The 13,697-nt window shown below is 34.1% G+C and overlaps 1 protein-coding gene across 2 annotated transcripts in view; it reads right to left on the bottom strand.

Annotated features, from left to right (window-relative positions):
- Positions 1–6,999: 6,999 nt before the first annotated feature.
- The window catches only part of LOC143231834 (fasciclin-1-like), an 86,337-nt gene continuing 79,639 nt past the window's right edge, over positions 7,000–13,697 (bottom strand). For both annotated transcript variants that reach the window (XM_076466508.1, XM_076466509.1), the window contains 4 exons: positions 13,024–13,171; positions 11,750–11,921; positions 10,183–10,300; positions 7,000–7,702 (listed from right to left, as the gene is read on the bottom strand). In XM_076466508.1, the coding sequence (XP_076322623.1) occupies positions 7,503–7,702; positions 10,183–10,300; positions 11,750–11,921; positions 13,024–13,171 (638 nt within the window). In that variant the 3' untranslated portion in view covers positions 7,000–7,502. The remainder of the gene's footprint in view (positions 7,703–10,182; positions 10,301–11,749; positions 11,922–13,023; positions 13,172–13,697) is intronic.

Consider the following 13,697-nt stretch of genomic DNA (forward strand, 5'->3'; position numbering starts at 1 on the left):
AATTAGTCATTCAAGAATGGAAAGCATTTTAAATTGCATCCGTATATAAAGTTTTCAGGAGTCTAAAGTGGTCACCATGTATATTGGCTGCTCAGAGTTCGTGAAACATGTTTTAAAATATAAAAATGTGATTCTTATTACGTTACTCACATTAAATGTGGTAAGTTATTTGTAAATATGTTACATTTAAATTCGGTAAGTAATGTGTAAATACGTCACACTGTTTTCTTTGTTTTAGACAATCTGTCGACATAAAAAAATAGAACGATCTATTTGACGATTCATCATTTGTTTAAGTTTATGTATAATAAATGTCTTGCATAAGCGAACAAAAAAAACGCACTGGTTTAAACAACCTATCATTATGTAACGTTACTTGTACCGGTGTCCAAAATTCAATTGATATTGATGTATGTGTGTGTTTCTTATAGTAAAGCCACATCTGGTTATCTGCTGTGTTTACTGAGGGAAATCGAGCCCCTAATTTTAGTATTGTAAATCCGTAGATTCACTGTTGTCCCAGCGGGAGACTGCCATTGATGTACGTAGTATAAATAACATAAAGCCTCCACTGACACGATGGTATGTCTGCGGTCTTAAACTGTCAGAAACCGTGATGAACAGAGCACAGACAACCCTTTGTGTAGCTTTGTGCATAATACCAAACAAACGTAAAACATATTGGCTTCCCGCTGCCCATAAAAGTAGTAACCAGTTCCAGGATGCAGAGATGATTAACCAAAACCAGTAAGAGGATTTCACCAAAGGTCACCTCATTTAAATAAGTAAGCCAATAACTGATGCCTTTTCACGCAATAGGTTATCCTTGTTTCTGAAGTTCCGGACTGTCACAAATGGTAAGCAGCAACTGACCTCAATGAAAGGAGACCTGGGCCTCTTCTCACGCATGTACATTGCATGTTAGACTCCAGATGGAAGGCTAAATTTGTTCTTTCGCCATAAGAATCAAATGTGGCCACCATCATTGCCACAAGGAGGAACACTCCATCTGGGCACTAGTAGCAATCTGGTAGATTGCCTTGAAGGACTAGTTTAGGCTACTTCTCAGCCCCCTGATGTCATCTGGACAATCATTGACGAAGTAGTTACCATCCAGATGGTAAAACCAGGTACCACAAAAGCATATGATGAGTATTTTCAGCATGTGTTCAACCCATGTGTCAAAATATATCTTCAACGAGTGAAACGCCTTGACCTGTTTTGAGACAGGTAGGTACCCCTAACAACCTAAAAGGCACTGCCAGAACGAAACGTGGGGAAGGGATGAGTAGACATGTCACTGGTTCTGCATCCATAACTGTTAATTGTTAAAAATTTTGGTATGTGGATGAGGTTGAGAAATGACTCAGATTTTATTTCACAGTATGTCATCAGTTCACTAAGAAAACAGGACAAGGAAGTCATAACTATCGATGGCCAATCAATGTATTTCTACTCTCAGTGCTGAATCAAGACTATCGTAAGGCCTAGGCACCTTCTGTTCCTTAGCCCTACCAGCTGTATAGCTAAAACAAAAGTTATATAAATTATAGATATATAAATTATAAATTCTGGTTTGAAATTTAAGTATTTATGTGAGTATAATGTCTACTTATTGTTTATGTGCGTTAATACACTGTAGCTAAATATCGACGTGTATTTTTGTTAATGTAAGTACACGAACTAATGCGTATATACAAAGACACATCGTATAACTTAAAGTTGTAATAAAGTTTTTAAAATATGTATTTATATGCTTATTATTTTATTGGCCCTCTAAGATTAACTTTTAAGGAAAATTTTCACGGATTCATAGTTTTCCTAGGCCCTAGGCACTGTACCTATTGTGCCTAATAAATAAAGCCGCCTAGGAAACATGGAATGACTTACCAGGGTTTACTGACGCCCTGTTTAGACTAGCTTCTGCCTTTAATCGTGTGTCAGAAGAGTGCACGAGAGAGAGCACATGTGCGCATGTACACTGATGTCAGTAAAACAGAAAAAAAAGTTATTCCCAAAGAAGTACCAATAGGAATTCTTCCTACGTACGCAGGGCTTGAACAACGGATCTAGTGAGCTGCCTACCAAGATGAACACATAATAATCTGGACACAGAATCCAGCACCTGTGTTTCCTTCCCTTCCTAAGTGTAGATAAGTGAAAATAAATACGGAATATGCAAGTCTGAGTGGACAACCATTACCGAAACATCAAAAGCATGCTATAAGCTCCTGTGCTGTTGCTCCAAAAACAGATCCCGTAGCATATGCAAACACAAGACAGCTACTCTGCAACACATTGGCCCACGTTCGTGTGACGTAACGTGCTCTCAGAACCAATCGTGATGTCTCGCATCATATTAAATAGTATTGTATACGAACCAAGGTGTGAATTTTCTATTCTCAGAAGTAAAATACACAACACATCGTACTATTACCTTGAATAAATTTGTACAGCTGTATCAGGTGTCAAGATAAGAATTGAAAGACCAATATACACTTTTTCAGGTGACTCGTGAAATATTTAACTGATTTTGTATGAATTTACGTGTCTGTAGTTCTTGTCTCTTTCTGCTAAGCAACTACTGATAGTAATTCGTGTAAATAAAGTTGTTTTATAGAAACCTGTGATCAAATATATTTTTAGTTCTAGTTCTGTCTTAAAAAAAAAATCACATAAGTACATTTTCCAGTCACTTTATTAATTAAAGGATTGAGTGTCTTTCTGTTGTTGGTGGCCGATATCGAACCATTCAATTATGTCATTTCCTGAACTGTTCGATTTCTCTCGATGGACTCAGCAGATAGCCCAATGTATCTTTCCTACAAGAAAACACACACATCCTAACTGTTTCTCAGCCTGACATATAGGGTGCAGTTCCTGGTTCCTCCCAGTCTAAAAATAAGCATCTTAACATGCAGTTAAAATGTGCCAAGTTCGATGCTTTTATCGCAAAATACACATTTGTTTTGTTTGGGCTGATTGTTTTGTTGTTTTCTACACGTGAGCATTATTTATACACACGGTCAGGAAGAGGGTTATAATAAGCAAACACTAAGAGAGTATAATTTATTTATTGTGTGAAACCTAACACAGCAGAGAAAAGTCACGTGTCAACTGCTTACACAGCAACTGGTTGTCATCTGTCTAATCAGAAAGCGCAAGACTGGTATAGTGACGTGACACTATGCCCAATAGTAGTAATATTTGTCTAGTTATGGCTCTCAAAACTGAAACATGGCACATAGCAATCAAAATTCTGACTGATCAGAGAGACTTCATGTGGCAACTTTCGGCAAAATTATATTTTGGTAAGAGCTGTATGAAAAAGTCTAAGATAATATGTAATTTTTTCGTTAATAATATATTTCGTCGAGGTGAAAGATCCAAACTCTTCAAACATTATCTACAATACCTCGGATTTGTTCTTTACTAGATGGACGACGGTCAAGTACAGACCTTAATAAAACACATATTGATTTAAAGTAATCTTAATAGACGAATAGCTACTCGCAGGTCACTGCTCATAAAAGATAGCTAAACCAAGATGTTGATATGGGACAACAAATAGTAAAATAGCAAAGTGGTGTTGACGAGTTTAACAGGATGAATCCAAAATTCGAATTGTTCAGCAACAATCAATGTCAGTTTCTTGATGCGGAGAAACCCACTTGAAATAAAAATGTATCTCAGAACGACTGGTATAGGTATTAGCACTTTTATTGGTAAGCAGATAAGAACGTTTTGACCTTCCTAGGTGATCTTCAGATTAACAAAAAATTTCTAACTGACCGTTGCCGGACACATATCTTAGGGACGAGATATAAAACAGGTCCCATACACGTTTAAAACGAATATAAAAATGATTTACATACAACTGTATCAATCCTGTATTCTTGTTTGCATTCGGTTTAGCATTGGCATCCCTACATCGTATCATATTCACAAAATGTTCGTATGACATGTTTTGTGACGTTTTTGTTTTTGTTTACTCTTGCTAAAATATAGCGTATTATATGTACCTCTGTAATAAAATGTAATATTATTTGTTTTGTTTTTCTTTACTCTTTCAATTTAAAAATAATGCAATCATCCGTTCCCTAAACACAGCGATTGTACAGTGTACAAAGCATTGAGTATCTAATGTTGCAGTCATCTAATGTTCATCTTTTATTGGCAATTCCTGTTTAACCCTGAACTTAAGCTTTTTAAAGGAACACTAGCTTTTCGTAAGAAAGCTAACTTCAAAAAATAATGATAGCATTGTTTACACTATAAGCTTTTTTATTACTTCTCGCTACTACGACCAAGCAATAACATCGTGCGCTGCCCAGAAATACACAGAGTGAATAGATTTAGGTTTAAGCTGAAATTAGTGATAAAACAGTTATAAAGTTATACTAACTGAAGCAAGACAAAAAAAGATGGACAATGTGATTGTTGGTCACTTTCTAGGCCTGTCACAAGTCTTAACCTGTTGTGTTTTTGTATAGATGGTAATAGTAATTCTACATAACTTTTTCAGGCACATTGAACAATAGAACAATGTTCACAAAATACATACAACACATGGATTTCGATACACAAACTGCATATCTTTATTACACAACTCAACACACTCAATGATAAGTTTCCGTTATTCGAAATAGTTTTTTTTTCATCTTCTTATTTTTCCGTTTGATAAATACAAACAAACAATACAAACCCAATTTTGTAAGTATTTTAATAATAACAATCTAAATGCTAAGGCGACATCTAGTGGTAGAGCACAGGAAATATGATAGTATCTAATATTCTTTTCGTGTTACGATAAACTTTTCAAGATCATTAGCCCTTTGTTTATCACACGTGTATAATGCTGAAGAAGCCAAGCTATTGTATACACTCCAAAACTTCCGTATGAGAACCTTACATATCTCTCTCAGTACCAAAGCTTTTGATCAATCAAAGTTTTTCTTACACTAAATATCTTGGCTTCCTAGAAGTGTTAACGCGTAAGCACTCAAGTAGTTGGATGTTATAAAGTCGTTAACACGTTCATTAACTGCTTTCACAATGTTTCATTTTGGTTACACATTAGTATATTCTTAAGATCCAAAATTCTGTAACAGTTAGAGAAAATACATTTAAACCACAAATAAGATCAAAGATAAAATGATTAACATACGGTACAGGTCATTTCTTGTCTGGTAAACCAGATTTTCTCTGTATTATGTACACCAACGAAGGCCTGCTTCCATACATCTAATAACCGTATTTATACCGCATAGTTAGTTGTCGATAATTTATGATGAAATGCTAATATCAGTTTCACATCACGTGTCTACACGCTATCTTCAATCCAACATTCGTATATAATGTAGTAAAATAGCTATCGATACTTTCAAAAACTGATTGGTCAACAAATAGACATTACCACAACGCCACCTACTTTCGATTTAAGAAACATTTGTTCTGATTAAAACTTCTGTGAATGACTCAATCAATTAATTAATTTATAATTAAATTTAGATTTTTTTTTTTCCTACAACTGGAATTAATATTACCAGAGGGCCAACAGTTCGGCTTTAGGAGATTTGTTGTGTGTGTGTAAAAATAAGATATCTGAGTTGACACAACACATAACTCTGTCAATACAATCGTTGTTAAAGTAGAACTATTTAAGATACAACAGAATAACTCTAACTGATTTTTACTCGTATTTAATCAACTAGTAAAGAATTCCAAAAAAAGGATTTAAAAAACCAAACATCTCTTGTTTGTTTTCTTATTTTTACAGAGAATTTATATCCTGAATAAAATAGCAACAACGCTGTGTAGTCTGCATTTCTATACACCTTCACATAAATAATAAATTATTACATCACTTGTTTCTCACGGACCAAAACTTTTAAACATATATACTGTTCACTGAAACATGCGAATGCGCGCGCTTTTTTGTGACGCCTTTATGAGCTCAGAGTTATAAGGATCCAGTGTAAAATAAACAACTCACGTAAATAAAGTGTTGATACACTATTGGTCAACCTGATCGAACTTAATACTTATGGTAAGTATTTGATAAGTTTTCTTTCTCATCTAATTATCCAAATTAACAATTATGAATAAACCAAATACTTATACGTAATACAGATTTATGATAATATAAGTATGCACTCATTCTTGCTAGAGAAAAAAGTGAATAATTTATTTCTTTATTGTGAATAAACGACAAATACACTTGTTCGTGTGACTTGTTCGTTGTTTTATATTGCTGAAGGAACTATGAAATAAAAAAATTATTTTCCTTAACTCTACAAATGTAACGATCTACCCAAGCTGTTTTATGTTGTCCTTAAATAATAACCAACTCAAGTAACCGATCTTTAATAAAGTGTAGATGGAAAGAAAATCACATTTAACAAGTATGGTTTACAGTTTGTTTGGGGTAAACGTAACTATTACCTCTTTACTGAGACAGTAGGTATAATGGTAATAAAGTATTATATCATTTTGTATACTTACAAACAAAATAATACGTTATCCTAAACCTTTTGTGCTACTTTTCTTTGTGATTTTAAATTTCGTTTTCATATATTTAGCGTGCACGTCGACTTTCAAAATGGCGGCATAATAACGCACGCCTCTTTTTCATAGTTTCATTTTTGGAGAACTGGAATTTTTATTTCCAAATATAGTAAGATAGTGTAGTGATAACCTTCACTCACTGAGTCATCAAATACTAATAAAACAAAAGAAACATTAGACAAGAAACGAACAATCCTGCTTAGAAATAACGTTACAAATAAATTATATTTAACAAGAACTGGACGCTTCTCTTACAGATATAACCTTCAAAGACCTTTTTTTATATTAGACGATGACAGATCTTAATCCGGTAGCTCATAACTTATTTTTATTTTCCTCTTTCTACAAATTAATTATTCACATATTTTTATCCAAAATATTTGAGAAATCTTACATCTAAGCAAAAGACTTATTTTTATATATATATGAACGTCTTTTTGTCAAAATATTTAATGAAACTGTACTACAGTTTGTTGTTTTTCACTATGGGAAGAAAACAAAAGAAAAATCCTTGGATTTCTAGTAATTACTTATTTTAGCAACTTTTTATTTTTATTTTACTCGCAATTTGTATTTATTTTTACGTTTCAACTCGCATTTAAGCTGGTATGTATCATATATAGTTTTGTACCAAAAAGCCACATATAAGATTTAATGTCTACCCTATCTGGCAGTTTTCCAATAAGCCACCTATTGTACGAATTAGCAACTAGAAATGATTTGGTATTGAGTGTTTTTTGTTCTTTCTTTCTTTCACACGCTTCGTTTCCCTTAAACCTCATTTATATGTTATAAGATGATAAAATAAATCCCACAAATGGAATCTGGGATCGTACACCCGTACAGACTAGTATTCTATATTTGAGTAAATTAGGCCCACATCGCCAACGTAGCCAAGTAGGAGGAAGAAGTGGGACAACGGAAACCAGTACATCTTACAAACGGAACAGTAACGTCAACACTACAACAAAGAGACCTGCCAAAATAGAAGGAGAATTACAAGAAGCGCCCCCTGTCCGCATCATATCGCGACGTTTCATGAGGATACGATCGATCACGTGAATGACTCCGTTAGTTGCTTGTACATCCGGGCGAGTGATGACTGCATGAATACCTTCCCATTCAACGTATAGGGCTAGACGAAAAAATAATAAATACATTAGTTACATTTCTCTGAAAATACATGGAAACGAAAATGATAATACAGGTGATAATTACAGATAGTTGTCAATCTAACGCAACATATATAATTAGCGGCGTGGCCAGTAACAGTCGAATTACTATTGGCATATTCTAAAACGTCCATTGGCTTCCTATTTTTTAAATTAAAACTTTATATTCACACACATTTTCTGAGTAGAACAAAAAGGACTACCTTTTATTTTCACCAAAACACCCACTCACAACTCTGCAGTGCTACCTACGCCTCTGATAATGAAGGTTAAACATTGGCTAATCTAAATTACACACATATATCACAAAATCGATGGAAGAAATAGAGATTTACAGTTACAGCACCTCAAGTTTACACGTTGCGCGGTTCCTTTTGTGTTATAGCTCCCCAAGTTTACTCAATGCACAATTCATATAATATCATAACACATCATGATTACAGTGTGCAGTTTCTTGTTTTGTTATGCACGCTTTAACACTTAAATTCACCTAAGTTTCTTAAACGAAAAAAAAGGCACTCATCAAATGTTAACGAATATTTGTGCTAACAACGATTTCGCTAAAGATTACTAAATCGCCATCTGTTGACAGTGAGTAGATACGTTTCGCTTTTCCATGTTCTCCTCAAACATTAACCCGTTCAGTGCCGTAGACGAGATAACTCGTCCAAACCTATCGGTAACACAGTGCCACGGACAAGTTAATTCGTTCTCAATAATACTTAACTTCAACGCTAGATGTCAGCACCATACATGCATTTGACCTACTTACAAATTGTTTCACTTTCGATTCAAAATGGCGTCACGACAAAAAATTACAAAATGAAGAAGCATTAGAGTTGTATTGTAGCAGCTGAAATACTTGGCAGTCAACAGGTTAATGCCATTTTTCCATATTCTTTATTCCTAGAAGACAATTTACCTATTATTGTCCATACATTTCATGAATGAAATGTACGTAACCAACTTCAAATACTCTTGAGTAAGAATTCCACACAAGCACATTGCATTATTATTAGGTATTTCCTATTTTTAAGAGATCTGTTTTCTAAAGTTTACAAAACCACCGGTAGGGGGTACTGGGGTAGTTCGTCGATACCCATATTTCACTCTGACCCACCCAAGTTCATTCTCCTCAGTGGTTTAATAATATTATAATGATTATCATGATTAATCTGTAATATATATTTTGTTCTTTACTGTGGGAAACAAGAAGGCACTTGGAGAGCACCTTGGTTTTTTTGGGGGCAGAAAACACTTCAAAAAGTAAAAAAAATATCTCTCTCTATGAACCAGTCGTTAAAACTCAAAAGCTACATCTCACATTAATTAGTTGACGAGCAAAATGTCACCTTAATTTTAAAAAAAATCTCATGTTCAACAGAATTTAAAGGCAAATTATTCATGAAAATGTCAGATTTTTTTTTATCCAACGGAAAGAGTAAAACCATTAATAATTTATCTTATTGTATATTGACTGGAAAATGTAGAAATAATTATATAATTATATCTTTTGTTATTTTTAATCGTCAAAACATATGACATTTTTTTTATTTTCGTTTTCTTTCACTGTACATTTTAAATGGTTCAGAGGAGAGCTTCTTGGGTGATTCCAGGTATGGAGATTTTATCTCACAAAGTAAAGAAAGGTAAGAGGTGATAGTTATTGAAGATTACAATATTCTACCAGATGTGGATTGAATAATGACCTCTGATTTTTTTGTGCTATATTATGAGAGTATTATGACAAGCGGACGGCAATTTAATGTTTAGAAATTGCAGTCTACGGTCTAGTTACGACAGATTTATTTTGCTAAAAGATAATTGACTTATAGAATGAGTTACTATTGACAGTTATAGAGGGCAGCACGTTCAGGAGTTTAAAGGTGAATCGATACTTCAACAAACAAATAGGTTTAATCAAATTTTTACTACCCCCCGCTAGTACAGCGGTATGTATACGGATTTACAATGCTAAAATCAGGAGTTCGATTCCCCTCGGGGGCTCAGCAGATAGCCTCATGTGGCTTTGATATCAGAAGCACATACATACATACAAATTTTTACTTTTCCAAGAGTGAGTGTGAAAGGACAGCCTAGAAGAAACAAATGATTCCTTGCTGTCAATAAGTCATGCTATGAAATGTTACGGTATAAATTTATATAGATTAGCAACATTATTTGAAGGAAACTCTCATGTTTTGACTGAAATGTTCAAGCTAAAGCTAATTGAAGAGAAAGGTTTGTCCAAGTCTTTCTTCAGCTGTTGGAGATAATTTTCACACTTCATATTAAACATTCATTTACTGTTTTCAAATATTACTTAGTTCTGGACAAAGGAATCGTGTGCAAAGTAACAGAATTACAAACAAGTATGCCCAAACACTAAATACGTGATCTGTAACTATTTCTAACTGTATTTCACGTATTTGTTCATACTTACCATCTGTTTCGGAACCTCTTTTCACGTTGATAACTCCACGAACCATCTGAATCTTGTCTTTAGCTTCCAGCTCTTTAGCAGATATTTCTTTACCAACAATCAGGTGCCTGTCTAAAATCTGAGTAAAGAAAAACTGTTGTAAGCACCTACAAAGATGTCGCTGTGAGCGAGAGTTTAACACCTATGTCTCACTAAAAAGTGAAATAGATGAACAGCTCTTCATATCACGATTAATGTGTTATTTTGTTCATTGGTGAAATAATATACATGTATTTGGTTATTTATGACAAGTTAAATAACCGCCGTCCCTAATTTTGGAATATTAACCGGAGGAATCCTAACCTCTTGCTATTCACGCTAATGCATTGACCGTCACTATAAAACATTTACAGTTTAAAGTGTTTAGTCAAATATCACACAAATTCGAACCGGGGTCGCTAGTTTCGAAATTCATAGCTGTGCTACATGGAAAATATGAGGCCTGAAATAATGTATCATAGCTTAATAAATCATTCTCATATTTTATGTGCAAGTAAAATAGTTTTTAATAACACTTCTATTTTGAAAATATATAGATAAACTTTGTATTCAAAACTATTTTTTGAGGTTCTGAAATCATTCTCATAATGTTATTTTTTTACCAATAAACAAAATTGCACATTATCCAACAGAAACTTCTACAAATTTTGTTTAAAAAAAATCCATTTCCTCGAAGATACAAATACAATACGATTAAAGTTTAAAAATAAGGAGATGGTTAAACATGCTTATCAATACATATCTTTACTTAAAATGCTGTAAAAGATGCTGTTTCCCAACATGTTCACCCTTTCAGACGTGTGGGCGTTATACATAACGCTCAATCCCACGATTCATTAGTAAAAAGTAGCCTAAGAAAGGCCCGGTGGGTTAAAGCGTTCGACTCGTAATCTGAGGGTCGCGGGTTCGAATCCCAATCTTTCCAAACATGCTTGCCCTTTCAGCCGTGGGGGCGTTATAATGTGACGGTCAATCCCACTATTCATTAGTAAAAAGTAACCTAAGAGAAGCCCGGCATGGCCAGTTGGGTTAAGGCGTTCGACTCGTAATCTGAGGATTGCGGGTTCGAATCCCGGTCGCTCAAACATGCTTGCCCTTACAGCTGTGGGGGCGTTATAATGTTACGGTCAATCCCACTATTCGTTGACAAAACAGTAGCCCAAGAGTTGACGGTGGGTGGTGATGACTAGCTGCCTTCTTTCTAGTCTTATACTGCTAAATTAGGGACGGCTAGCACAGATAGCTCTCGTGTAGCTTTGCGCGGAGTTCAAAAAGAAAAGCCTAAGATATGGCGATTGTTAGTACTGACCAGCTGACTTTTTCCTCTAATTTTTCACTTCAAAATTAGGGATGACTAACCCTGATATTCCATGAGTGGAGAAGTGCAAAACTGAACAAACAAACAAACAAACAGTAGATGCTATTAAAAGTTTGTAAATTTAAAATAACTGTATAAATAACACATAAAAAGATCGAGTACTGAAACCTTCAGACAATATTTTAGAACAACAAACAATAAACGTCTTGCCTTCTGCACGTGGTAGCTGTATATATCCATAGACATCTGCTTATACTCAGTGGGCATTTCGCTTTGGAGATCATCCCATGCTTTTTGACTCGGCGCAAAGAAAGTGAAACGTTTATTCCTGTTGTTCAAATTTAAGTTCCAGTCGTCGTAACGCCCCATCTCAAATGTTTGCCTGCGAACAACAGAGGATGCTTTATATGAAAACGGGGACTTTGAATCTTAATCATAAACCATAAATATGTATAATACATAAATATCTCATATATATATATATATATATATATGTATTCATAAAGCAATATATTAACTGTAAGTTTCCCATTGACCTGTTTTGCCTCTTTCAGTTCTACATCTTAAATATTAGTTCGTTTCTCATTATATATTTGGAACGTAAAGATTATCAGAACAAAAACATAAAAACACAAATACCCTATTATTAAAATTCCAAGAACGCAAATATTCTTTATTAAAGAAAATCTTAAATTTTATCAAACCGTTGTGGTTTCTGGTAGGTGGTGATGACTAGCTGTCTTCCCTCTAGTCTTACACTGCTAAATTAGGGACGGTTAGTGCAGATAGCCCTCGTGTAACTTTGTGCGAAATTCTAAACAAACCTCTGTTACTAATCTAATCATCGGTTTCTACAACAACACAGAGAAACATTTTACTTTTCAACCAGCTTTAAATTGCAAGCTGTGAATATAAGCCACTTATACATGTGTGAAAGATGAGGTAAGTGTATATTATAATAAATCATTTTGTAGTGGGAAGAGTACGTTACCAACTGTGTCCTTTTCGTAATAACGTATTATTGATCTTGTATTTATAGTTAAATTCTTCATTATAAAGATAGAATAACTTGTGTATTTCCAACAGTAATGCGTGGTGTTATAATTAATAATCATGCTTTACAATTCTTAGAAAAGGCATAACAGTTGTTTACATTGCTGTTTGAAATGTAATTAAACATTGTTGTCATAACATATAAGCATTAATTAGGCTATCGTCAACAGTTGAAGTCGTAAACATAACGTCATACACTGCATTTGCTTCTCTAAAAGTCCTAAGGAACTGAAACAAATATATATATAGTGTTGAAACTATAATAGGCTTAACACGAATATCTTCTGACAAGTATAATTAATAATACAAATATTACTGAATTTTTGAAAGAATAACATGAAAACTTTTTGAAATTCTATATACTACATCACTTCACTCAGTCTGGCTGTTAAAATGTACGTCAGTTTTAAACATATTTTAACACTTCGAACCGTAAATATGGATCTGAAGATAGCTTCTCCATAACAGTTTGATAAGGTAGGCCTAACACCCGGTCTATCACATGAACAATGCCATTGGTTGCACCTATATCAGCCTCCACAGCGGTGGCGTTGACTCCACCAGCTTCAAGTGTTAAAGCTATAAAAAACATTTTAAAAAATAATAATAAACTCACACTTATATAAATTGCATTGACACGTTACATTTTAGTCCATAGTTTAAAAATCTAACTGATTTATGAAATAAATGGTTAATTTGGTTATTTGACGTTTATTCGTTCTATAAGTTCAGTAATACGTGTACATCATCCAAAATAGCATATTTGGTCATTAATCATGAGCTCTTGCATGACTTTGGCATGTCTGATTGTAGTATTTCATTTAACCTAAATAATTAAAGCAATACTATTTAGTCTTGTAGTATCCCATGTTTCAATGTGATCAAAATACAGGGCACTGTGGCTGTGGCTGAAACAACCTGGACGTACTGTTATTAACAGGAATGATAGCTTAGCAATTAATCATATTTCTGTAGATCGAACTATATGTGCTCAACTGGACCCTTACTTCGCATACCAAATTTCAGAAAAATCCATTAATGAATAAATGTGTAAGATATAAAATCAACTTGAGTTTCCTTTTTCTTCCATTTTTTTTTGTCGCAC

This window comes from Tachypleus tridentatus, chromosome 11, assembly GCF_004210375.1.
Source record: "Tachypleus tridentatus isolate NWPU-2018 chromosome 11, ASM421037v1, whole genome shotgun sequence".
NCBI classification, from domain to species: Eukaryota; Metazoa; Arthropoda; class Merostomata; order Xiphosura; family Limulidae; genus Tachypleus; species Tachypleus tridentatus.